General features: G+C 56.5%; 11 protein-coding genes across 11 annotated transcripts; 6 read left to right on the top strand and 5 right to left on the bottom strand.

Moving 5' to 3' along the window:
- Positions 1 to 618: 618 nt before the first annotated feature.
- On the bottom strand, positions 619 to 2,933 carry J7T54_000251 (uncharacterized protein; the record flags this gene model as incomplete). The annotated part of the gene is made up of 5 exons (XM_051508056.1): positions 619 to 1,357; positions 1,412 to 1,747; positions 1,810 to 1,967; positions 2,020 to 2,437; positions 2,491 to 2,933. 5 exons carry the CDS (start codon positions 2,931 to 2,933, stop codon positions 619 to 621), a joined length of 2,094 nt encoding a protein of 697 aa, XP_051360807.1.
- Positions 2,934 to 3,942: 1,009 nt separating this feature from the next.
- Positions 3,943 to 7,564, top strand: J7T54_000252 (uncharacterized protein; the record flags this gene model as incomplete). The annotated part of the gene is made up of 6 exons (XM_051508057.1): positions 3,943 to 4,165; positions 4,221 to 4,853; positions 4,912 to 5,048; positions 5,099 to 6,104; positions 6,545 to 6,852; positions 6,971 to 7,564. The coding sequence occupies 6 exons, from the start codon at positions 3,943 to 3,945 to the stop codon at positions 7,562 to 7,564; spliced, it is 2,901 nt and encodes a 966-aa protein (XP_051360808.1).
- Positions 7,565 to 7,727: 163 nt separating this feature from the next.
- Positions 7,728 to 8,178, bottom strand: J7T54_000253 (uncharacterized protein; the record flags this gene model as incomplete). The annotated part of the gene is made up of 2 exons (XM_051508058.1): positions 7,728 to 7,893; positions 7,940 to 8,178. 2 exons carry the CDS (start codon positions 8,176 to 8,178, stop codon positions 7,728 to 7,730), a joined length of 405 nt encoding a protein of 134 aa, XP_051360809.1.
- A 31-nt stretch (positions 8,179 to 8,209) lies between these two features.
- J7T54_000254 (putative leucin zipper protein) lies at positions 8,210 to 8,735 on the bottom strand (the record flags this gene model as incomplete). The annotated part of the gene is made up of 3 exons (XM_051508060.1): positions 8,210 to 8,400; positions 8,457 to 8,558; positions 8,714 to 8,735. The coding sequence occupies 3 exons, from the start codon at positions 8,733 to 8,735 to the stop codon at positions 8,210 to 8,212; spliced, it is 315 nt and encodes a 104-aa protein (XP_051360810.1).
- Positions 8,736 to 9,279: 544 nt separating this feature from the next.
- Positions 9,280 to 10,125, top strand: J7T54_000255 (Protein of unknown function (DUF1275); the record flags this gene model as incomplete). Its single annotated transcript, XM_051508061.1, has 2 exons — positions 9,280 to 9,436; positions 9,482 to 10,125. 2 exons carry the CDS (start codon positions 9,280 to 9,282, stop codon positions 10,123 to 10,125), a joined length of 801 nt encoding a protein of 266 aa, XP_051360811.1.
- Positions 10,126 to 14,101: 3,976 nt separating this feature from the next.
- On the top strand, positions 14,102 to 15,499 carry J7T54_000256 (uncharacterized protein; the record flags this gene model as incomplete). Its single annotated transcript, XM_051508062.1, has 1 exon — positions 14,102 to 15,499. The coding sequence occupies one exon, from the start codon at positions 14,102 to 14,104 to the stop codon at positions 15,497 to 15,499; it is 1,398 nt and encodes a 465-aa protein (XP_051360812.1).
- Positions 15,500 to 15,681: 182 nt separating this feature from the next.
- J7T54_000257 (Puromycin N-acetyltransferase-like protein) lies at positions 15,682 to 16,275 on the top strand (the record flags this gene model as incomplete). Its single annotated transcript, XM_051508063.1, has 1 exon — positions 15,682 to 16,275. One exon carries the CDS (start codon positions 15,682 to 15,684, stop codon positions 16,273 to 16,275), a length of 594 nt encoding a protein of 197 aa, XP_051360813.1.
- Positions 16,276 to 16,305: 30 nt separating this feature from the next.
- On the bottom strand, positions 16,306 to 18,780 carry J7T54_000258 (phosphoketolase-like protein; the record flags this gene model as incomplete). Its single annotated transcript, XM_051508064.1, has 1 exon — positions 16,306 to 18,780. One exon carries the CDS (start codon positions 18,778 to 18,780, stop codon positions 16,306 to 16,308), a length of 2,475 nt encoding a protein of 824 aa, XP_051360814.1.
- Positions 18,781 to 19,549: 769 nt separating this feature from the next.
- J7T54_000259 (Integral membrane protein) lies at positions 19,550 to 21,011 on the bottom strand (the record flags this gene model as incomplete). Its single annotated transcript, XM_051508065.1, has 7 exons — positions 19,550 to 19,946; positions 20,001 to 20,027; positions 20,080 to 20,148; positions 20,292 to 20,316; positions 20,367 to 20,441; positions 20,561 to 20,800; positions 20,957 to 21,011. 7 exons carry the CDS (start codon positions 21,009 to 21,011, stop codon positions 19,550 to 19,552), a joined length of 888 nt encoding a protein of 295 aa, XP_051360815.1.
- Positions 21,012 to 22,621: 1,610 nt separating this feature from the next.
- J7T54_000260 (uncharacterized protein) lies at positions 22,622 to 23,985 on the top strand (the record flags this gene model as incomplete). The annotated part of the gene is made up of 5 exons (XM_051508066.1): positions 22,622 to 22,879; positions 22,936 to 23,160; positions 23,215 to 23,396; positions 23,451 to 23,601; positions 23,644 to 23,985. 5 exons carry the CDS (start codon positions 22,622 to 22,624, stop codon positions 23,983 to 23,985), a joined length of 1,158 nt encoding a protein of 385 aa, XP_051360816.1.
- A 592-nt stretch (positions 23,986 to 24,577) lies between these two features.
- On the top strand, positions 24,578 to 25,149 carry J7T54_000261 (putative ankyrin repeat protein PA3287-like protein 1; the record flags this gene model as incomplete). The annotated part of the gene is made up of 3 exons (XM_051508067.1): positions 24,578 to 24,751; positions 24,805 to 24,945; positions 24,997 to 25,149. The coding sequence occupies 3 exons, from the start codon at positions 24,578 to 24,580 to the stop codon at positions 25,147 to 25,149; spliced, it is 468 nt and encodes a 155-aa protein (XP_051360817.1).
- Positions 25,150 to 25,273: the final 124 nt, after the last annotated feature.

Below are 25,273 nucleotides of genomic sequence, written 5' to 3' on the forward strand. Positions count from 1 at the left end.
CTCGCGCATCTCATTCCGAACCGAGTGTCGCTACAGGGTCCTCTCGTCGTGGCGAACGAAACGAATCATGAGCCGTTTGGTTGCCCACGCTGAAGCTGACCAGAAGCTGGCACAAGAGCTCCATGACGTTGACTCAAAATCCTTGGACGAGCTGGAGAAGGGCTCCTCTTACGTCTTCTCTCCATGTCTTACACGGACACTCCTGAAGATGTTTCTCTCCAAGATAAGCTGATCAGCCGCGGGTGCGGAGAAGAGGCAGCAAAGAACAGAAAAGCTTATCCTTGCGGTTTGGCTCCTTATCTACTGTAGCGCTTTGGGTGTGACCGTGACGCGGAACACAGAGGATACGCCTGCAGGGTGATGGCGAGCCAATTCCTTGAAGCCACGCAAGGCTGGACGCAGTTCTGCGAGACTGAACCCTGGGGTGCAAAGGGTAAGCTTCATCCTTTTTGGAAACCTGGTCTCAGCCAGCTTGAAGCCGGAGGAAATCCGAGCTGACAAAGTTGTTGACGATGAGCCGCCAAAAACCATTGATCGAGAGTCATGGGCACCCCTACGGAGCCAGGACCGGCTCAAAGACCCAATTGGCGTGAGCAACGACGACGAAACATGACACTATCATCTGCGCAGATGCTCTTGACAATCGCCGTGACGTCGGTACTCCACCATGGATCTCCTGTACAGGACCTTGACGATCCCCAGCAGCCCCTGGTGTTTCCTGCCGATACATTCGTTGACGTCCACCTCCGTGCGGAGGCTACAATTGCACAGACAGCCCATCATTCTGTGCCGGGCTCCCAAGTCGGGGAAGATGATACTGATGCGGAGCAGGTCCTCCCACCGGGGCATTGCGCGTGGCAGTGACAGTACGCTCCATGCGGACCCGCTTCCAAGCTTGTGTGCGTCGAGTACACCAAGTTTCAACAAACCCCTCCTTTGCTCCAGGCTGCTGATCCGGCAGTCAGGATTCTCTCGGCACTGGCATCTGTCTGGATTCACGTCGGTATCGTCGTGGAGTATAATGGTCACAATGGATCGGCTCTTGGCATCATCGGACCGAGTGAACAGGACAAGGAGCGGTGGACTGGGAAGCCGGCGCATAATGCCATAGCCTAAGCCTGTGTTGGCAGCTTTGTTGTCCAGCCGGACCGCCACGGTGTCGTCCGAGCCAGAGCTACCTCCACTGCTGACGGAAGAGATAGATGGTGCCCACCCTGTGGAGGTAGAGCTAGTCCTACGTCTGAAGCCCTGCGGCTCTGGTTGTGGCTGCCGCTGGCTGTTGAATGGTATCCAGATCTGCACTGTGACATTTTCAATGGTTTTCTTGTTCCCTCCCCTTACGAACGCCGCTCGGGCCCTTGATCTGTACCGCATTAGCTGGCGTCACCCCGGAATGTGTGGCGCGACTTACTCCATACAGGTGCTGGCAACCTCGTATCCTGTGAGATACTGTTGAAACAAAAGGAGGCTCCCCAAGTCGAGAAATGTATACCGGTAAGACCCGTAGCCGTTCTCGAGCACGAGGGCTAGTGGTGGGCGATGGGCACCGTTGGGGACAGGGTCGGCATAGATGGGAATGAGAACAGCGGTGCGAATATCAAGGTCGACGAGACGAGGAATGTTCGCGTTGCTCGAATGTACAGAAGGGCTACATTCCTCGATGATGCGAAATCTATGCCCGAGTTTCAAATGCTTGTGCAGGGCGAGAGTACTGCAACCTCCCACCTTTGCGTCGGCCACAACTGATCTGCGAATGACATTATTAGGGGTTGGATTGCCACAGCGAAATTGTCACACATGAGCACTCACATTTTGATCAGAAGCTCATAGTCTGTCGTGGCTACTGGAGGCGGAGCAGGTCCGAGAACACTGTCCGTCGGCCATATGACAAAAGCGTCATCATCCAGGTCGAACACACTAGGAGATTGCAGCTCGTCCTTGAACTGTAGACATTCGTGCGATAGGTCCTGCCATTCATTGTCAACCGGAATGATCCAAAACAGTCGCGGGAGATCTTACCGCCTCGAGCGCCCTGATATAGCCAGGCCAATGAGACAGCCGCGACGCACTCTTCATTTCGTCCAACTCCTTCATGAGGTTAATCAAGTACTGGCACTTGACGAGCCGGACCGAAGACGTGGGTGAAAGATGAGCAAGCGTTTTCTTGAAATGCTTGAGAAAGCAGTCCACAAGTTCGGAGAGAGTCGGCGGTCTCCCCATCTGATGATGTTGAAGCATGGTGTCAAGCGTACGTGCGAGCCGACTTGGTATGATAATCGGGTTTGTTTCTTTCTCGGCGCGTCGTCGTATGTCGGAGGCAACTTCGGGAAATTTCTGCTCAATGAGGCTTTGGAGATGTCTGTCGATTGATAGAATATTCGAGTCGATGCTTGTCAACCTCTGATCCAGATGCCTGTGCAGGTTGGTGATGAGATCACTGCCGACAAATCAGCCAACATTCGGCGTCCGTGTCGATTAAGGTGGTTATACATCTGAAAAGGCCTTAGGACATGTTCAATCCGCATGTTGTGCATTTGGATGCGACTGCGCAGGTGGTTGACACGCGGCACGGCGTTGAGGTTCCAGTGGATGTTGGTCAGCGGTCCCGTTGTCTGGGCATAGCGAGAGTTCTCGACGAGGAACTCCATGCAAGCGCGCAGCGTGTCGCTGTAGTCCCCAATGATTTCGTTGAGAGATCTTCTGTCGCCGATCGTCGTACCGTTCCCGGTCGCGCCGTGTGCCACTGGTGACTGCAGTGCTCTCATGATCGCTTCATCAAGTTGTCGGAGGCTCGCGTGAAGGGTATAGACATCCGCCCCGAATGCGCTGTAATTCTCGCCGGCATTGTGCTCGGGACTCCAACCGTAGTCGTAAACGGTCCATGCAAACTCGGCCAGCTTCACCACGTCTCCGAGCTGGATCGGTCCGGCCATGATGGACGTCGATCGAGTGGGAATAGGCGCAGTCGCATCTGGCTCGTGGGAGACTGTCGAAGCCCAAGAGGACGAACAGAGACGGGAGGCAAAGAAACCTCAGAGTCTTGGAAGAGCAAGTCGCGGGTGGGTGGGCGTGAGCTGTGCTACTCATGCAGCAAGTCGAGCCCGTCCACCACCAGCTCATGCGGGCAGTGCAGGCACGTAGACACGCAGGCAGGCGCGCCCTGGAAACTCCTGGGCGATCCTCCATCTTTTGTGCAGGTGCGGGAGATGCCTGTCATCGTGGTAAGACCAGCAGCGGCTGGTGAAGATAAGAAAGTGCAAATGGAGGGAAGGCGTGACCAGACAGCCCGGGCTATTGGACTGCGCCTCACTTTCGATGATGGTCGCCAGGCAACATGAACTCATGGGGGTCTCTTATCTGTTCTCTCGCATCGCGTGGCCATCTCTCTTTCGGCCAGCAACACGTTCACGCCCTCTGCTTGCTTGCCTGGCCCCCCGCTCCATTCGGGCGGGATGGAATCAGCGGACGTGATATGGCGTCTGCGAGGCAGAATGCGGCCCAGCGGCGGCCGCAGCCGCCCAAGTCGCCCACACGTACAACTTCTCAAGTCCACTGGTCATGTCGTTTTTAGCTCTAGGAGCTTTGATGGTGCATGGCAGCTTGTACCACCACCCTCATGGCACCGGAATCGCGAGTTGAGTGAATGGTCGCTTGCGCAGCCACCTTTGCTACCACAGGGAGCTAGTATACAGCTGCTTCGCCGAGGCTCAAGGCTGTCCGTCTTCAATCATTTTGAAGTATGTGATATTGCCTATCTGCTTAGCTCCCGTCTGTCCCATATAATACTCGATGCGCGCACATGTCCATGTTTGTCTTAGGTTGTGAGACAGGCTGTATATCGCTTCCGCTACTTGCACGCCGTACGCCGTCCCGCCGGACGATCGAGCATCTCATTCCCGCTCATTCCCCTTATTCTGTGACTACAAGTGAGACAGACATAGCATGGCTGACCCGCTGCCTGTGTGGCTGCCTAGGGAAGATGTTGCCCACACTCAGCAGCCGCCCTTGTTCCTGGGTGCGCAGGACGACGACGACGACAATGATCTTATTCGACGAGTCACAGGCGCGCCGGTCAACAAGAACGACTTTGTCACCAGGACTCCCAAGGAGCCCTTCCGTCTAAGTTTCATGGATGTTCTCTGTCTCGTCGTGAACCGAACGATCGGTTGGTCCCCAGGTCTCTCTGCCACTTTACTCCCGCTGACTGAACGTAGGCACAGGCATCTTCAGCGGACCACAAGAGGTGATGAAGGGCGTAAAGAGTCCCGGCCTGGCCATGCTCATGTGGGTTCTCGGATGCATCCATAGCATCTCGGGAGCCCACGTCTTCATCGAGTACGGTCTCAACGTCCCACGCTACGTGATTGACGGCGTGGAGCAGTCCGTCCCGCGTTCCGGAGGCGAGCTGCACTACTTGTCATATGTCTTCCCCAGCCCGAGTTACGGCCAAGGCACTGTCCTGCTGAGCGGTGTCATGTTTGGCATCAGCTTCTTATGCGTGGGCAACATGGCGAGCAACTGCCTCGACTGTGCCCTGCGCATCATGCAGGCCGGCCAACCGCGCAAGACGGAGCTGGAATTGAACAAGGGGGCTATTTATGGAATCGCCATTGTCATTGCCACCTTGACCTGCTTCATACACGCCTTTTCCCGGCGGGGTGGGATCCTGCTGAACAACTTTCTCGCCTTTGTCAAAGTCTGCTTTCTGCTCGCGATTATCCTTTCCACGTGGATCAAAGCTGGTGGTTCCTCAGGGATATGGGCGTTTCGGAACGATTTCGACACCTACGTCGACGTCGACGCGCAGGTCAGCACGGATCAAAGCGGCTATACACAAGCATTCTACACGGTTGGTACGCTAGCCTGAGCCCAAGTTCACGTTTGACTCATTTCAGAGCTGACGAGACACAGTCTTCGCATACTTTGGCTTCTACCAGCCCACATATGTCCTTGGCGAGATCAAGAATCCACGCAAGAACCTTCCCAGATCCATATGGTGGGGCTTGGGCATCGTGTCGACCCTCTACTTGGCTGTTAATGTCTGCTACGTGCGTACCTCCACCACTCATCGCTTCTCACAGCAAACTGACCATCACAGATGATCGTGGTGCCCCCACGGGCGCAGATGAATAACAACGTAGCCCAAGCCTTCTTTGCGAGAATCTTCGACGACAGCATTGCGGCCAAGAGAACCGTCAGTATCCTCCTTGCCATCTCGTCTTTTGGCAACATTGTCGTCTGGACGTTCACCGCCGCACGCATGAAGCAGGAGATTGCCAAGAAGTGCTTCATCCCATTCGCCAGCTTCTTTGCCAAAAACAAGGACTTGAGCCTCGGTCGACTTCTGCTCTGGCTCGAGGGCAACAAGCGCGATAAACAGGGGAGGAATCGGAGGTTTGGGTTCCTCGAACCGGCGAATCACCAAGAGAAAACACCCGTGGGGGCTCTGTGTCTGCACCTCGTGACCTGCGTCATCCTGATCTTGGCAACCTTTGGCATGACGCCGAGCAATGCCTATGTCTTGCTAAGCAGGCTGTTGTGCTATGTTCTCGCTGCGTTCTGCGGCGTCTTTCTTGCCCTCGGCATTCTCCTCTTGCGCTTCAGGGGTCCGCCACAAACAAACCTGGGCAGTCCAGAGGGTCCTGGCCAGCCATCGGCCACAAAGACCTGGGCTGACATGACCAGCGGGACAGTCAATCCAAGGTTAAGCATTGTATGCGCTTTTCTCTACCTCGTGGGGAATTTGTCCCTCATCATCATGCCTTGGGTCAAGCCTCGCTCGCCCGCCGCCGCCGCAGCGAAGCCAGCCGCGTGGTATGTCGTGCCGACAGTATCCCTAAGCATCATTACATTCGCCTCCCTGTGGTTCGTGGGCTTCTGTGCCATCACAGAGTATACGAGCTATTCGGGCCGGAAGAGATTTGTGTACGCGGCGCTCCCCGAATTCGACTGGGCACACCGGAGCCAGCCTGAGCTGGGGCGGATCTTGAAACACGAGACCATCACGAGACGATGGGAAGCCACAGAGACGCATGAGCTGCAAGCGCCCATAACGTCTGCTGAAAAGGGACCGCTACAGGCTGTCTCGAATATGGAGATGGGGCGTAGGAATTCCCATCGGCGCACGTCCAGCGCGGACTTGCAGAATACCGACTTTGCTTAATAGGGCTAAGTTGGTCCATTTATTTGACTCCATTCTTCCCGGGCGACCTCGTACCGTATAAGAAATGAGTCTCCCATTGGTCGGCTTGATCTAGCGCTCCGTTCAGCCTCGTTAACTCCCTATGTCCGAGCTTCTAGTCTACAACATCATAGCCCAACACACGTCGAGCTGCCAGATTATGTTTCCAAACGTGGTAATAAATCTCTCATTGGTTGCGTTCTGCCACGAGGAAACGAGCGGCGAGCACGATGAAAGACACAGTGCCCTCGAATTGTATAAGTAGGACGGTTCCCTCACGCCTGGATATTGGGCAATCACCAACTCTTCTTCACAGTCAAAAAGTACAATGGCCGCCACCACCCACCCCGAGTACAACATAAGACACCGAGGGCCTGACCGTGGCACGGGACTTTGCCGACCGCATCCACGGCAAGACCGTCCTCGTCACGGGCGCCAACCTCGAGGGCATTGGCTTCTCGACAGCGCAGGCCTTTGCCTCTGGCTCGCCAGCCCAGCTGATCCTGTGCGGCCGCAATCCGAGCAAGGTGCGAGCTGCCATCGACGCCCTCCAGGCACAGTACCCCCACGACGACTACCGCTCTCTCCAGGTCGGCCTCGGCCGCCAAGGCGCTCCTCGCCTGGGACGACGTCCCCGCCGTCCAAATTGTCGTCAACAGCGCCGGCATCATGTGCGTCCCCGAGCGCACCCTCTCCGATGAGTGCATCGAGTTGCACTTTGCCACCAACCACATTGGCCACTGGCTCCTGATTAATCTCCTCATGCCCAAGCTGATCTAAGCGGCCCAGTCCAGCCCCAGGGGCGACGTGCGCATCGTCAACGTCAGCTCACGGTCGCCGACGAGTTCCGGTCCTCGCTTCAGCGATATTAACTTCGAGGTCAAGAATGGCGATCTTCCCGAGGCGGAGAAGCCGGACGAGGCCATGTTTCGCTTCTGGGGGTACGAGAACATCATGGACCACGCCAAACTGCCGCTGGACGGCTACAGCCGCAGCATGGTCGCAAACGTGCTCTTCAGCGTCGGTGCCACCGACAGGCTGTACGAAAAGTACGGCATCCTGTCGACGTCCGGGAATCCGGGCATCATTGACACCGACCTGCCGTGCATCTTTCCAGCGTCTGAGAAGAGGGCGATGGAGGCCGCCTTCGCGTCAGGCAAGACGAAGAAGAGGACGCTTTCCATGGGCGCGTCCACCAGCCTGGTAGCCGCGCTGGATCCGAAACTAAAGGTCGAGAGCAAGCCTGGCCAGGAGAACTATGGAGTGTTTCTCGAGGACTGCCAAATCAGCGACAAGGCCCGACCGCCGGCGGTGTCGAGCCAGAATGCTGATATCCTGTGGTCGCTGCCCGAGAAGCTGGTGGGACAGACGTTCTCTTGGTGATGCAGTAGATAGATAGCATGTAGATATGTCCTCATTACACATTCCCTCGCAGCTGATCCCACACTTTGCTGCCGGGTTGATCGTGCAGCTTGTCCATCCGTGGGAATCGCTGGAGGCTGGCGCGCGCCTCGGTCCACGTGGTGAGGCGCAAATGGGACGCTGTCTAGGAGAGCACGGGCCGCAGCCACGCGGCGACTTGATCGTCGCGCCAAGTCCAGATAGCCCCCATCATCATCAGCCAGAATCGCGATTCGCACGCCTCATCATGGATCGTCCGAGCGAGCGTGTCTTTCAGACGCTGTGTGACCAAGTCGCAGTCGAGCACGCTCCTGTTGTCGTGCCGCAGAAAAATACTCATCGCAAAGAGCAGCAAACCCGTGTGACACGTCGCTCAGAGTGGCGACGCCAAAGTCGTCCATCACACAGCCCTGACTACGCAGTGTCTGCCGGACCTCGGCTAGGTTATCTCGGGAAAAAGCCGTCTGTCCGCCGTACGGGAGCGCATAGACCAGGTCCATCTTGCAGATCTTCATGAGCAGCGGCGGATTTTGCTGGAGCTGGTCGAGTCCGCCGCGCAGCTCGACCATCCTCCTCAGGCCTGCAATGTGGATCATAGCGCCCGATAGATCGCCCCCGCAAATGCTCCTAGTTGACAAGGGAGATGAAAATGGTCAAGGTCGAGTCGGCCAGCGCGTCCGGGCCGAGGATGCGCTGCTGGACGCGCGCAAACGTCTCGGTCAGGCTTGCCAGGCTTGTCAGGGCTCTGGGAGAGGTTTCGCCGCGTCCGAGGTATGTCTCATTGGCGGCCTGCATCATAGCCAGATTGCACTCGAGCGCTGCGTTTTGTCAGCATGCCATGATCAGTGCAGAATTGGGTCCCCGGGGCACAGACTTTCAGTATCGGCAAAGAACATCTTCAGCCACATGCGCTTGCTGTCGTCGAGGGAGAGGCCAAGCTGCCTGGGATACATGCGCTCGGTGGTGAAGTGGAAGACTACCGCGCGGTATTAACAATCGTTTCGCAAGGCGCGCGCAAAAGAGACCGGCTCACATACATGGATCACACGCAGAGACTGAGGCGAGACCTCCACGGGCAGGCCGGCCAGCTAGAGACCTATGCTGAAGCTCTCGTCTGCGGCACCGGGATACCAATGCTTTTGCTCTTTCCCATGGCGTGATGGTCGCTTGGTCTTTCGTCCCGCATTCTTGCCTTTCATCACATGCTGGCGGATCTGCCGCTTGGCGTCGCGGTCATGTTGGGCTCCTTGGTCGACGAGAAGAAATTGCGTCGCCATGTCGAACGCTCTGCATTGTAGAGTGTGTTTAATGCCACCGCGAGAGGTGCTGACTGCCGAGAAGCCAAGTGAAGCACAGTCAGCACCCAAATTGGAGTTACGTGAGGCACAGGTCTGTCGACATTCATGTAGCCGATCCGCAGTTGTGGTGTGGCGACCCTGTACGTGCATTAGTAGTAGATGTAGGCAGCCACCCTCCAGTATAGGGTAGGTCACTATCTTCGGATCTTAGCCGTGAGACTCGGCCGTGAGCGTCCACTTTGAAATTTGCCAAGCGAGATTGCGCAATTCGGCGTCGTAATGGTGTTGCTCCGGTATTCTCTGCTCGACAGTGTTCAGTCATGGACGTCAATCTCAATTTAGGATTTGTCCTGTAGACACTCGTTTCTTTGAAGGGAGTACCTACGCGCTCACTTGAACATGGTCAAGGACAGCCCGGGTCGCGGCATGCAGCATGCCTCGCGCGAGATCAACCCCAACCTCGCGGATCTCCCCATGCTCACGTGCAGCTTCCTCTCGGGACTTGTCGACGCTGCATCCTTCAATGCCGCCGCCGTTTTTGTCTCGATGCAGACGGGTGCGTCCCATGTCCATGCAAGTGGAATTCCACTGACACCCCCAGGCAACACCGTCTTCATCGCTCTAGGCGCAGCCAGCCTCCCAGCCGGTGACGCAAAACGATGGCTTCGCGCGCTGGTCTCCGTCGCCTCGTTCCTTACGGGCTGCAGCTTTTTCGCCAGCATGTCCCGCCTGCTGGGGCCTCTCCGTCGCTCGACCCTGTTCGCGTCCTTCTTCCTGCAGACGCTGCTGCTCGTCGTGTGCGCCAGCCTCGCGCAGACCAACGTGGCGCCCGCGTTCGGCATCGCCAACGTGGACCCCTTTGCGCCCGTGGACCTGGAGGAGAAGCAAGCCCGGGACAACCAGTGGGCGGTTTACCTGACTGTCGCGGTGCTTGCGTTCCAGTCGAGCGGGCAGATTGTGCTGAGTCGCGCGCTGGGCTTGGGCGAGATCCCCTCGGTGGTGCTGACGTCGCTGTACTGCGATCTCGTGTCCGACCCCAATGTGTTGCAGAGCTCGAATACGAAGCGCAATAGGCGCTTGCTGTCTGTGGTGCTGTTCATGATTGGGGGCATTGCTAGTGGATGGTTGCAGAGGACGGTCGTGGGCGTGCGTGGTGTACTGTGGATTGCAGCTGGGGTCAAGCTGGTGATCGCCTTTGGGTGGCTCGTGTGGGAGGGCAAGGCGAAAGATGGGGCTGACCCCTAATAAAGACCTTTTTATAGACTTAGACATAGACATGGACGCGGACCTGTAGAAAGTACCAACATGGAATGGGTGTCGAGGCGACCTATACGCACTCACCCAATGAGAAGATTGTGTGAGCAGGGGTTGGCTGTCGGGTCGATTTAAGCTTAATTTGAGGGCCTTTGTGTTCTAACAGATATTGTTCTCTACCATGCAATACCTACGTAACCGCAGCAACTGCCGGGAGATGGCCGAAAGTATCTCTTGTAGCCTGATATTGTCATACCGACTCGCGCCAAAAAGCGTCTTAGACCAAACGAATCGTGTCTTCTGTCCCAGCGAGACCACTCGACCCCTCCGTGAGACAAAAGCTGGGCATAAAGTATACAACACAAGGGTTGCAAAGAGGCGTCGGGGTAATGATTAGTATGATGCTGAGCATACTTGGTTGTTTGGTTGGTGGTCAAGACTCAGGAATGGACACTGCCAACGACCATTGTCCAGATTATTACTTGGCAGGGCTTCTCAGTGGGGTAGCCCTAAACATAGGGCCTCGTGTGATCTTCATTCCTACTCTGCATTCGCAGCGATCCATCCGCAATTGCTTCTGGTTCTTTTCGTGATCTGCGCAGGTTTTCTATCCGGGTACTCAGATTCCATACTTACAGACACAGTTAAGGACGAAGCATATGATCTTATTCTGAGTATTATTGACCTTTGAGAAAGCAAGTCTTGGGTCTATATCTACTCTGAAAGATTCGTAGAACTTTGTTTTGTAAACTTGGACACTGCGAGATTGTTAACACGACGTTGCCGTTTTGCCAAGATTGTCATGTCCCTTGAACATGACATGACCGGGACAAAACATTCCCGCAGTTCATCGTCAGGTCCATCGATGATCTGCTCATTTACTTGGTGAGTTTTGATAAGCGTACTCGACATGCAACACATTGTTTACTGATGAAGAGTAGGGCACTGACTTCTGTAGGGTAGCCGATATGCAAATCTAATAACGTAATCCACATGCGAGCGGCGCACCCAAGCGAGCGGCGCACCTTCCCCGTCATCTGCACACGACTACATTCCTCACTAATTATCACCGCATTTAATGATAGATAAACTTCCAAAAGAATCTAGGGTGACCCTTGCCCTCGCAGCTCTCGGAGGAGACGCGTTATTAAGTATCCGACATATTGCGAAGGTCTATAATATACCTCTAACGACTATACGTCGCCGACTAAAGGGTTTTCAGGCTAGAGCCGAAACCAGGCCGAATTCAATGAATCTAACGGATTCAGAAGAGAGAGCGATTATTAAGTATATACTCGATCTATCTTCGCGATCTTTTCCTCCCCGACTGTCTGGTGTTGAAGATATAGCTAACTAACTACTACGCGTACGCGACGCGCCACCCGTTAGTAAGTATTGGGCTTTAAACTTCGTTAAACGCTACTAAGAACTTCGCACGCGCTAGGTTCGTAGATATGACTACTAGCGGGCTAAATACGAAGATCCGAGACTTATTGAGGGCTGGTTTATGCTTATACGGAATATACAGGCGAAGTATGGGATCCTTGTTACGACCCGACATGCGACCGCATGCGCCTCTCACGTGCCCCCCACTTTTTCCTCCTATCACGCCATCCATGCTCACCATGCGTGCTATGGCTCACGACCTCATCGTGAGCCTGCGCTCCAACAACAACGCATGGCTCACTGGATCGCGACGCTCCCGTGAGCCCTCACTCTCACAAACCAGTATATAGGAAGCCTAGCTTCACCATAGTCAGTCTCTACAAGCTCTCCTCAGCTATCAATACAATTGTCTACGCAAGATCTACTATCTCGCACATAGACTATGACCCGACCGCTCAAGTCAACGACATCCTAGTGTACTCAGTTCATAACCCGACTTCTATTCTATCTACCCGGTAGCTAGTCTAGACCCGAACGTCACAATCCTGAATAACGATATCTATAACTTCGACGAGACGGGCTTTATAATAGGTATTATCTTCGCGGGTATAGTTATTACGACCTCAGAAGGCCGAATAAAGGCTAAACTAGCCTAGCCTGGGAATAGGGAATGGGCAACTATTATTCAAGGCGTTAATACGTGCGGCTAGGCTATTCCTTTTTTTATTATCCTCGCGGCTAAGTACTATCTCTTAGCTTAGTACGAGGGGACCGACCTTCCGGCTAATTAGGTTATCGCTATAACCGATAACGGCTGGATAACTAATGAGATTAGCCTCGAATGGATTAAGTACTTTAATCGCTATACAAGCCCTCGTACGAAAGGCGTGTATCGAATGCTTATTCTTAATAGCCACGAAAGTCACTATTCAACCGACTTTAAGCTCTTCTGTCAGGAAAAGAAGATCATCACGGTCTGTATACCGGCTTATTCTTCCTATATTCTTTAACCCCTCGATATTAGTTGCTTTGGGCCTCTTAAATAAGCGTACGGGCGATAAGTGGAAGATCTAATGCGCGCATATATCACGTATATCTCAAAGGTTAACTTCCTTCGCGCCTTCCGTATAGCTTTCTTCCTTACTTTTACGGAGAAGAATATATAAGGAGGCTTTGCTAGCACTGGCCTTATACCGTATAACCTAGAAAGGGTCCTCTCGAAGCTTAATATGAAGCTTCGTACGCTAAGTCCTCCTGCAGACCTTATTGAAAATAGGCACCCTTAGGTCTTAAAGACGCCGCAGAATGCGTACGAGGCTAGCGTATAGTCAGAGGATATTAAAAATCGGATCTCTATCTATTAGAACAGCTCTCCAACGCCTATGCTTGATGCCTTGGATTAACTAACGAAGGGTGCTATAGTAGTAATGTATCAAGTAGCCCTCTTGCAAGCGGAGAATATATCGCTGCGTATAGCAAATGAGGTATTAAGCAAGCGTCGAGGGATTAAAAGAAGCTATCTTTAGTATAGAGGCACCCTTACTATGCAAGATGGGAAAGACCTTATTGATTAGAAGAAGGTTAATGAATAGATTTAGGAAGAAAAGCGTATAAAGAGGCGCCCTCAGCCACCAGGCAGTCCGAAGCCTGCACGCTGTAGTAAATGCGCTAGAACAGGTTATAACGTACGAAGCTGTCCGGAAGATATTTAAAGTCTCACTCTATCGATACTTTTATTTAATTAGTAACTTAATTGATTGTGTTGTTCTTGATCGACCTTTTTGTATGTAGATGACGGGGAAGGTGCGCCGCTCGCTTGGGTGCGCCGCTCGCATGTGGATTACGTTAACTTAGTTAACGTTAACTTAACTTAAGTTAGTTAGTTAACAGTTAGCAAAAGGCCGGGCGGTGCTCCGAGCTCTGATTTCCGACACTAAAGTGCCGAGAATAGCGGGTCACTAACAAGGGTTCCGTTCCTGGTGCCGGAGTCCCGGACAGAGACCGTGAATTGAAATGACCGTCAGCAGACGCATCTCGGCCTTTTCTATTCCGCATCAGGTCTTTGTTGGATCTCATGTATTCAAGATTCTGAAGGCTCTCGATATGCTTTTCAATAGAATAAGCCAGTACAAGAAGATGGTCATGAGGGCCTCTTCCGGCCAGCCAGTCAGACAGAAGAAGAAATGAAATGCCCACGAAACGAGTCCTCTGTTAAACGTGTTCATTCCGTGACAACACTGTGACTGAACCCTGCAGAAGGACGCAGATCATGGATTCATACTGGCTGCCGGCCTGGAGCTGGGCTGGGCGGGTCCCGTCGATGCGGCTGCAGGGCGCCGGCTCTCGCTTTATTGAGCGTGGGCCGGCCATTTGGCCATCCCGATTCCCACCCGCAGTTCCGGTCATCATGCTGGCTATTCCCGAGATGAGTCAGTCGGTGCTCGCTCTATTCGTTTTTCGACGTGTTGACAGGTAGATATAAGAGTCTGTCTGCGCTGCCAACAGTGTGGTGCTACACAATACAATACACACACTCCCCTCTCGTCAAATAGCTTCTCTCCCAACCTTGAGGAAGTCCACAATGCCGCCAACGATCTCCGTGTCCTCGACGACCACAATGGAGAAACCCGACCAGATCCCCAGCGTCAAGCCCACAGCCGATGCCATAGAGCCCCACACCGTCGTGGACGCCGACCTCGAGCGCGCATCCCTCACCCAGGACGACAGAGATGCCTCCCCCATCACACCACCATCCGCCCCCGGCACCGCAGCGTCCGACTTCCCTGACGGCGGGCGCGAGGCCTGGCTCGTCGTGCTGGGCTGCTGGTTCGCCCTGTTCTGCACCTTTGGCCTGATCAACTGCGTCGGCGTCTTCCAGCAGTACTACGTGCATGGTCCACTCGCGCAATATTCACCCTCGGCCGTGTCGTGGATCATGTCCACGCAGGTCTTCATCATGACGTTTTGCGGCGCCGTCTTTGGCCGGCTCTACGACTCGCATGGACCCCGGTATCTTCTCTGGGGCGGCACGCTCACCTACGTCTTCGGCCTCATGATGGTCTCCCTGTCGAGCGAATACTACCAGTTCTTCCTGGCGCAGAGCATTGTCGGCAGCATGGGCTCTAGCGCCGTCTTCAACGCTTGTCTATCGAGCACGACGACGTGGTTCTTCAAGAGGCGCGCCCTGGCCTTGGGCATCGTCGTGTCAGGCTCGTCAGTCGGTGGTGTCGCCCTGCCCATCATGATGCGACGGCTCATTGACGAGATTGGTTTCCCGTGGATGATGCGGACCATGGCGTTTATCTTTCTCACCCTCCTGCTCGTCGTCTGCGTGACGGTCAAGTCGCGTCTGCCGCCGCGTCCCAAGCCGTTCGTCCTCGCCGAGTATCTCGAGGGTTTTCGACAGCCGACCATGGTCCTGCTCGTCGCGGGCTTATTCGCGCTAAACCTCGGCCTCTTCTTGCCCTTCACCTACGTGCTGCTGCAGGCCGAGGCGGCGGGCACCCCAGAGCGCATCATCCCCTATCTCCTGTCGATGCTCAACGCGGCCAGCATCTTTGGGCGTATCCTGCCCGGTCTGGTGGCCGACATGTACGGGCGCTTCAACATGACGCTGATCATCAGCCTTGTCAGCGCGGTCCTCTGCTTCGCCGTCTGGATCCCCGCCGATACCACGGCCGGTCTCATTGCGTTTGTCGTCCTCTTTGGCTTCACCTCGGGCGGGTTCGTGTCGCTGGGCCCCTCGCTGGTCGCCCAGATCTCGGATATCAGGGTCATTGGCACGCGCGTGGGCGCCGCGCTGGCCGTGCAGAGCTTTGGCGGGCTGATTGGGAGTCCCGTTGGCGGCGCCATTGTTTTGGCGCAAAAGGGACAGTATCTCGGTCTGCAGCTGTTCTGCGGCTGCGCGCTGCTGGCTGGGGCCTTGCTCATCCTGGGGGCGCGATATACGCTGGCGGGGATGAAGTTGAAAAAGGTGTAGGCTGGATAGGCAGGCGGTTTGTAATAAAGGGTGAAATCGCAATATAGATGAATGATCGAGTTTACCCTGTTTACACGATTACGTGAAGGAAGCCTGCTGAGCACGGCGAATGACTCACCTCCCATCATCTCCCTCTCCCCTCCTCCTCTTCACTCCATCTTCAACCTCGATATCCAAACACCATGTCCTCCATCCGCCCTGCCACAGAAGCAGACATCCCCGCCCTCCTCGCCGTCTTCGCCTCCGCATTCTCCACCTCCGTCTTCAACGCCACCTGCTTCCCTGACTCTGACCCCCTCTCGCACCAGACAAATCGCGCCAGCATCGCCGCCGACCTCGTCCATACCACCCTCCTCGAGCGCGTCTCTCCCGATGGCGTAACCAGGGAAGTGCTCGGCTGGATGAGCTGGAAGCGACGCGACACCACGACCCGCCACGTCGTGCGCGCAGAGCGCTTCCCCCCCAGCGGCGATCCGGAGCTCGCCAGACGCTTCTTCCAGGCCAACGTGGACGCCGCGCTTCGCCACATGCAACCACCCTACTTCCACCTCAGCATCATTGTCGTCCGGCGCGACGCGCAGGGTCTAGGCGTGGGAGAACAGCTCATGCGCCACGGACTGGCGCGCGTCGACGCGGAGGGTCTGCCGAGCTATGTCAACGCCTCACGCGCGGGCAAGGGGTTGTACGCGCGGCATGGGTTCCAGACGGTGGAGGAGACGCATTTGGGGGAGCATATTGCCATCTGGCACATGAAGAGGGATGCGACGCGCAAGTAGTAACTGTATATGATATGTCTACGAGACCCGTTACTTGGCCCGCACTGGCATCTTGCCCTCTGCCGCCTGGCCAATCTTGCTCAGCAGCCCACCCTCGGGCCACACCCACTCTGTGAGCCGGGGCGGATCCATACCTGTCTCAAAAGCCTCTGTCCTGGCGACGATCTGGGCATTGAGAAGCGTCTGCCGCGCGGCGGACCCCCTGTTCTTGAGGTGGGGGATGCGATCAATGGCGTCGATTGCAAGACTAAAACGATCCGTCTGGTTGCGAATCGCGAGCTCGAGCGGTGTGTCAATGTTGCCCTTTTCCTTGTAGCCGCGGACGTGAATGTGGCGAGCGCCGGGCCGCTTGTAGGTCAGGCGGTGAACCATCCAGGGGTACGAGTGGAAGTTGAAGACGACGGGGGTGTCGTCGGTAAAGAGGGCGATCCACTCGCGGTCACTGAGCCCGTGCGGGTGGTCGCTCGGGTGGATGAGCTTGAAGAGGTCGACGCAGTTGACGACGCGGATCTTGAGCTCGGGAAAGTGCTGCAGCAAGAGGTCGACGGCGGCGAGGGACTCGTGCGTCGAGACGTCGCCACAGCTGGCCATGACGAGGTCCGGGTCGTGACCCGCGTCGGTGCTGAACTGCGGCCAGATACCGATGCCCTTTGTGCAGTGCTGGACGGCGGCGTCCATGTCGAGGTACTGCAGATGCTCCTGCTTGTCGGCGACGACGACGTTGACGTAGTTGGCGCTGCGCAGGCAGTGGTCCATGACGGACAGCAGACAGTTGCCGTCGGGCGGCAGGTAGATGCGGACGACCTTGGGGCTCTTGTTGGCGACAATGTCGAGGAAGCCCGGGTCCTGGTGCGTGAAGCCGTTGTGGTCCTGGCGCCAGACGACGGCCGTCAGGAGGATGTTGAGCGAGGCCACTTGGGCGCGCCACTCGACCTCGAGGCACTTCTCGATCCACTTGCAGTGCTGGTTCACCATGGAGTCGATGACGTGGATAAAGGGCTCGTAGCTGTTGAGCAGGCCGTGTCGTCCGCTGAGCACGTAGCCCTCGAGCCAGCCCTCGCACGTGTGCTCGCTCAGCATCTCCATCACGCGGCCCGCCGGCGCCAGGTTGCCCCCGTTGGCGTCCTCCTCGAAATACTCGCCCATCCAGACCTTCTTGCCGGCCTCGTACACGGCCCCGAGCTTGTTCGACTCGGTCTCGTCGGGCCCAAAGAGGCGGAAGTTGTGCATGTTCATCGCCATCACGTCCCGCAGGAAGCGCGCCATGTTGCTCATGCTCGCCGCCTTGACGCCCGCCGACCGCTCCACCGCGAGCGCGTAGTCGGTGAACTGCGGCATGCGAAGGGGTTTCTTGAGGAGACCCCCGTTGGCCACTGGGTTTGCCGACATCCGCCTGTTGCCGTCCGGGCACATGCGGCGGAAGCGGCCGTCTGGTCGGCCCTCGCTGTCCCACAGCCTGTCCGGCTCGTAGCTGCGCAGCCACGCCTCGAGCAGCTTGAGGTGCTCCGGGTTCTTCTGCGGATCCGTAATGGGGACCTGGTGCGCCCGCCAGAAGCCCGCCAGGTAGTTGTCGTCGACCATCCGGGGCCCCGTCCAGCCCTTGGGCGAGCGCAGGACGATCATGGGCCAGCGGGGACGGGCAGCCTCGCCGGACGCGCGGGCTTTCTGCTGGAAGGACTGGATCTCGCGGACGCAGTGCTCGAGCGTGGCGGCCATGGCCTGGTGCATGCTCTCGACCTCGTCGCCCTCGACAAAGTATGGCTGCCAGCCGTAGCCGAGGAACAGGTTCTCGAGCTCCTTGTGGGGGATGCGGGCGAGGATGGTCGGGTTGTTGATCTTGTAGCCGTTGAGGTGCAGCACGGGCAGGACGGCGCCGTCGGTGATGGGATTCAAAAACTTGTTGCTGTGCCACGAGGTCGCCAGCGGGCCTGTCTCGGCCTCGCCGTCGCCCACCATGGTCAGCGCGATGAGGTTGGGGTTGTCAAACACGCTGCCAAAGGCATGCGAAATGGAGTAGCCAAGCTCGCCGCCCTCGTGGAGGGACCCGGGCATCTCGGGCGTCGCGTGCGAGCCCGTGCCCCCCGGGAACGAGAAGTACTTGAAGAACTTCTGCAGGCCCTCGCCGTCCAGCGACTTGTTGGTGTACACCTCCGAGTACACGCCCTCGAGGTACGACTGCGACAGTACACCGGGCGCGCCGTGGCCTGGGCCCGACACAAAGTAGGCGTCGAGGTCGTACTTTTTGATCAGCCGGTTGAAGTGCATGTACGTGAAGATCTGGCCGGGGGCGGAGCCAAAGTGGCCCAGCAGACGGGCCTTGAGGTGCTCCTTCTTGAGGGGCTCCCGGAGAAGGGGGTTCTCCTTGAGGTAGATCATGCCGAGCGCGAGGTAGCAGCTCGCCTTGAAGTAGTCGTTGTAGTCCTTGATCTCCTCTGCGCTCAGGGGGCTGCCCTGTACGGTGGACCGCGCCGGGCCAAAGGCCTTGATCGACTCGAGGTCAGACATTTTGTGTTCGAGTTGGGTGTGGGTGAGGACAAGGAGTCGAGGACAGACCGTGGGGACGGGACGTATTTATGGGAGACCGCGCAGACGGCTGGCCCGGCCTGCGCGCCGCATTCTTGGGCAGAGGGATGGCGATGCGCCGATGCAGCTAACGAACGTTGTCCACGTTGCGATGGTTCAGCTACTACATGTGCGTACATGCATGTTGCCGATGGGGGCGAGAGTCCAAGACTCCACGGACCTCTACTTCGTCTTCAATCTGCCGAGCCAGGCTATTGGTCTTGCTCGCATCTCTTCATCCTCTTTTTCGAATGAAAAATGGCTGTCCTGGTCTGATCTGGCGATTGCGGCGCGTCACGTCACTCTGGACGATGATGTGGTGTGAGCGTTGCATTCCGGATGCGGCGGCTTCGCGATGCGGCGGCTGGGGCCGGATTCCGGAAGCCAAGCGCTGTCGAGGAGACAGATAATCCGAGTCGTGCCGGGAGCTGCATCTCTATGCAATAGTCGTTCGAGAATCCGTGATATAATCCTGTTTTCGGCACTTGTTCTCTGCACCTGTTCTCTGCAGGACAATATCAGCCAGGGTCGGACACGTCTCGAGCGGTCGACCTCACCCGTACAAGCGACTGTAGACTGTATATCCGATTGACATGCTTCGATATTCACTGGTCGCCGTGTCTGGGTCTCGTAGCTCTTCCCTTCCCTTAGGTACCAGCATCCGTGTTTTCAACGCCTAGCCTCAATTGCCAGACGCCATTTCCAGGACACATCAAACCACCGTCACCACCGTCCTGCGCACAATGCCCTTCTTCTCCTCGCCCTTGACACCCTGGATGATCATCTCCTCGCTGCCGGATCGACTGCCTCCGTGCGCGACCCCAATGTCCGGCCGGATCTGATCGCCACACTCGCCCCCGTGTCCCCCGAAGCGTCCGTCGTCCATCTCGTACTCGTCGTGGCCACTGTCCGCCTTGACCCAGCCGCTGCTCCTGTTGTTCCGCTGGCTCCGGAGACCCGTGTTCTTCGGCCCCCCGTAGCCGTTGCCGTACCTGCTCTGGCTCGGGTAGCGCGCGCCGGTGTTGCTGGTCGACAGCTGGAGGATGCCCGCCACGAGCGGTCGGAGGGTCGGGGCGCACGCGGCGATGATGCCAATGTTGATCTGGAGGCTGCCGTGTGTTAGTACGCGTTTTGGAACGGGAATATTCGTTTCATGGACTCACAACCCCCAGAATTGGATCCTGTTGTAGCTAATCACACTCTGTCAGTCTCATTCCGGCTGTGCTCAAGGGGCAGTCTCACAATGATTGATCGTATTGTCCACGGAACACGTTCTGGCAGACCGTCTTGACGATGCCGACCATGACAGCCCTGTACTCGCGTTAGTTCCCCTTCAAGGACAATTTAATACTAAACTTGCAGGTAGCCGAGGCTGAGCACGCCGATGAGATAGAGTCTCGTCTTCTTCGCCAATTTGGAGAACCCAGATGATCGGTACCGGAAGCGTGGCGAACGCAATGTCGGTGAAGATGTTGCAAGCTGTTGTCACGTCAGCTCAAGCCATTGCCAAATCACTGCCGCAGACGTACATGTATTCAGCAAGGCAAAAGCCTTGTGCGTCTTTACCGGGAGGCAGACTGGGTTGAGGTCCTTGTCCCGGAACCCTGCGAGCGGCTTGCACACGAGAAATCACTCGATCCACGAGACCAGACTGTAAAGAACGACGGAAACTACCCAGAAAGCGCAGTCAGCCACCGCCATCGTAAAAGATGGACATCCTTACCAATGAAACCCCAGATGACGCGGGTATACACCTTCTGTTGACTCAGCCTGATCAAGGAGAATCCAATCGACAGCTTCAGAAAGAGGAGGCTGCCGATTGTCGAGACGAGCGCTTGGAGAAAGGTCATCCTCAGGTACATCTTGTAGTGCTCCTTGAGGATGGTGTCTCTGTGTCGTCCGAGGCCATACTGTGCGTCTATTATGTACGTGACCATGCCGCCTCCCAGGGCAGGGCGCAAGCCTAAGAACAATTAGCAAAGCAGAGACACATTGGGAGAGATTGGTGGGGCCACGCACAATGGCGATGAGCATCAGAAAGTCATCCTTTCCAAATGTCTTGGCCACGAACAACCTCGTGTACACGTGCAGCGAGCGCAACAAACATAATGGCAATGACATGGAACGCCACATTGACATCGAGGATCCAGCCCAGATTGCTCTGCGCCGCCCATGCTGGGTCGGGTTTCAGCACATGGCCAGCAGTAGACAGGATGGGCTGGCTCTCTATCAAAACAGACGACAAAGGACAGAGTGGAATGTCGCTCTACACTATGTCTTCTGGGGATGAGGCCCAACGCTTCGTATGGACTGTCGCATTGGCCAGCTCTCTGCACAATTCTTCACCAACTCGGCCCCAGCTTCCACGCAATGTCACATCAGGCCGCCCTCGAGACACGGAGCGGACGCACGCGAGCGCCATGGTCGATCTCTTCCAATCTCGAGAGATCTTGGAGCCAACAGGCCCCTGCCCTATCCTATACCTGGGACCGTAGCCCTCCATCGGGGTGGGTGACTGTGACAGGGCAGGAGGCGATTGTAGGCCTGGTCTTGGGTTATACGCCATTCGTACTGTGAGGTCCGTGTGGATATTCACTTTTGCCCCAGTGGTACAACGGCAATCACTTGGCCCGCAACAGTGACACTGTGCACGAGAGGCGAAGATGGCGCAAATCACGGTTCCCTTCAGGTTTCTGCCTTTCCATCCAGGGGTAGCAGGAGACGAGGCGGCCGAGCCGGGACACTCTCATCAGGGCGTCGCCAAGGTGCGCGCATTCGGAGTATTAAGATCTGTCCAGCGAGTACCGAACCGAATCCTTAGATGCGTTACGGGTAAAGTAACCTTGTCGTCCGGTGACTGCCAGGGCCGCCTCCTAAACAAGGCTTCCGTTTCTGGTTTTTGCTGTGTCGTCCCCGTGTTGCCTGTCGATAGTCGACAGCCCATCCTCGACTCGGTGATCGTTGCCATGTGGAAGAGGTTCTTTGGCAGTTTTGTAGTCGCTTACTTGGTAAAGGCCCTGCTTCAGTGCACTCTCCCATGCACGAAGCAGCAAGTGATATCGCTGCATGGCGCATGCACAACCTGCATCCGGCGTCTCCCCAATCCCACAGCACGGCATGTAGTGATTTCTGCCCGTAAGCATCTTCAATGGGCGCGCCTGTGAGTGACTGCCCTGCGCTCTCTCTATATTAAGCATCCCTACTTCACATCTTGGTGAGGCTGGCCCCGTCCCCGATGCCTGCCTGTACGATAACGTGAGCCAACAAAAGTACATACGCAGTCGCTTGTTGGTTGAAGACTTGCATGATACATCAGGCTGCTCTCCACCTCCCGGAATTCCTACTTCCGGCTAAAGGCCAAAGACAGGAGTGATGGACCATGGTGATCAAGGGTTTGATGCCCCGGTGCCAAGCGGCCGAACTCACATGCCTTGTAGGCTTGTATGTACAGAGAACATGGGATAATACTCCGTACCAGTACGTACGTCGTATGTACATGTCTGCAGCGACCTGATTGTTCTTCAATCAAAGCTGTCGGAACTCGGTCTTTGGATTGCATACACCATTGGCATGGTCGATGTGCTCCAGATTGCCGGTTGGTGCGGCGGTGCCCCCCTCGGCCCTCCTATGCAACGGACCTCCCTGGACTTGTGCTTGATTTGGTAACGGGCTCGAGGACCTCAAGTACATAAATCGTGCTGCCGCTGCCGCCCGTAAGCATGCAGCGCCGTCTTCACCTCGTGGCATCCCGGGATCACCTCTCGTATCCCCCTTTTCTGGCACCATGTATTTTTCATGGGCCTTTGTTGCGGTCACCGCCTTGGCTACCTTTGGCCGTGTTCTCGCCCTCCCTCTCGAGGGCACCCCCGTCGAGTCCCGCCAAGATAGCGAGGCGGCTCTTCCCAAGATTGATCCTTCGATGAACCCTGTCGATGCCCTCCAGGAGCTCCAGTCCGCAGTCGAGGAGGCCATGCCCCCCCGAGAACCGCAACAAGGGTCCCAAGAAGTGCACGCTCGCTACCGCGCGTGTGCGAAAAGACTGGTATGTCTGGCGTAATCATGGGGAGGTGCTGCCCGTATTCTGACATGCACATCCAGGGCGGCTCTGACCAAGCGGGAGAGAAAGGACTGTGTAGTCTTCCCTCCAAGGGACCCGAGGAATGGGGCGCGGCCCAGACTCGGTACGATGACTTTGTGGCGCTCCATGTCAACCTGACCTTGTCCGTCCACGGAAGCGGTCTGTTCCTCGCCTGGCACCGTGCATTTGTCTGGTCCTACGAGACTGCCCTTCGTGACGAGTGCGGCTACAAGGGCACACAGCCTGTGAGTTTCCTTCTGGACCGGAAGATGATGGAACGCGGTTCACGCCATGCGTAGTACTGGAACTGGTTCGCCGACACCGAGGACCTGACCAAGAGCCCTGTCTTTGACGGCAGCGACACCAGCCTGGGTGGCGACGGTGAACTCGTGCAGCACAATGGCAGCCTCGGCGGTGCTCGCCACATCTACCTCCCGTCCGGCGCCGGCGGTGGTTGCATCAAGAGCGGCCCCTTCAAGGAGTGAGTGATGATAGGACCTGTCGCCAGAGTCAGTGATACTAACCCTCCGACCAGTGCCTCCGCCTCCATCGGCCCCTTCAACCCTGCCATGGACGGCCTCGGCCCCGTGGTCCTGGACCTATCCGTCTACAACCCCCGCTGCATCCAGCGCGACCTGAACAGCTACGCCATGGGCAGATGGTACACGACCGCCAAACTGCTCAACGTGACCATTGGCGCCGCTTCGCGGACGCACCGCACCTTCTAGTCCGAGGTCCAGGGCCGCTACCCGGACCAGTTCCTCGGGCTGCACACCACCGGCCACCACTACTCTATTAACAGCGACAACGCGGACCTGTACTCGTCCCCCAACGACCCTGCCTTCTTCCTCCACCACGCCTTGTTCGATCGCCTGTACTGGATGCACCAGATTCTGCACCCCGCCGAGGCTCGCGAGGTGGCTGGCACAGTGACGCTGCAGGACAGGCCCCCGAGCCGGAACGCGACGGTGGAAGATATTCTTGACATGGGTGCTGTTAGCGAAAGTCATCCCATCAAGGACATGTTTGACACGCTTGGAGGGGATTCTTTGTGTTCCATTTACTTGTAAGGGTGCGCCTAGGGGAGGGAGACTGTTAGATATTAGACTCGAGAATAACGGGTCAGAGACTAGGCACGATGTGCCACTAGAATGCTCCCACTTGTGGCCTTGTAGTAGTGCGGCGCGGCCATGGGCTTGGTGATGGAACGTGTGAGTTGATTCATGTTTATGTCAGTTTGCCGTTCTTCGCCTTCTCGGCCATAAGTATGATGGGATAGCTGAGCGAGGTTGACATGATGAACATAGGCGTACCACATGCACCCAAAACCCTTGTTGCTGTCTCCGCGATGACCATGGTGACATCCTCTGGTTCTGCCTTCTATCAAAATCTTGGCTTACATTGGAGACAACGCAGGCCTCCACAATGGTTGCGGTCGTTTCCGTGCCTGTAAGTGTCAGATGGTGTGAATGGGGTAATCATGGTGTCGTATCAACGCCTCGTCCAGGTCCATTCGAGACAAGATCGATGATGACCCAGCTCACTAGACCGGAAATGGCGCTGGCTAGAGATGTACGCGTAATTGAGCACAGTGTACGTAAAGGGTAGCCTCCAGTGAACCCAGTCACCATCGCCCTACATTTCATCCCACAGACTATCACCATGTCTGCGATGGACGCCCCCACAGCGAACGAGCCAAGCAGCATCCCGCCGGAAGCCATAGCCCTGGCGGGCCGGATGTACAATGCAGCACGCCAAGGCGACATGGCGATCCTTGGGCAAGCTCTACTGGCAGGTCTGCCGCCCAACATGACCAACGAGAAGGGCGATACGCTTGTCAGCAGCCTCTCACTTCCATTCCGCATCGCATTTGCTAACAGGCTCGACAGCTCATGTTGGCGGCATATCACGGTCACGCCGACCTGGTCAGGTTGCTGGTCCAGCACGGGGCCGATCCCAACCGACTTAACGACAGAGGGCAGAGCCCCCTTGCCGGAGCAGTCTTCAAGAAGGAGGATGCCGTGATAGAGGTGTGTCAGCTCTGGCGGATTCTGTGAACACTTGCTGACTTGATGACGTAGGCGCTGCTCGACGCTGGTGCGGACCCAGAGTATGGGCAGCCCAATGCTCTGCGGTGCGTTGAAATATTCAAGCAGGAGGAGACATGGAGGTCCAAGTTTGAGGAGGCACCTGGGCGAGGAAAGGCGGTGCCAGGCATTGAGATCGGGGGGTAGGCCGTGTAGGTGCTACGGGCAGGGTCAGGTGCACCTAAGTGGGAGAGTAGCTCAGGCTTGTATGTTAGCAGCTGGGTTCCAGAAGCTGTCATCATTATGGTAGAGCACATCCAGTAGGTTTCGT

This window comes from Emericellopsis cladophorae (genome assembly GCF_022114955.1).
Source record: "Emericellopsis cladophorae strain MUM 19.33 chromosome Unknown NODE_39_length_213758_cov_118_025819, whole genome shotgun sequence".
Lineage (NCBI taxonomy): Eukaryota > Fungi > Ascomycota > Sordariomycetes > Hypocreales > Bionectriaceae > Emericellopsis > Emericellopsis cladophorae.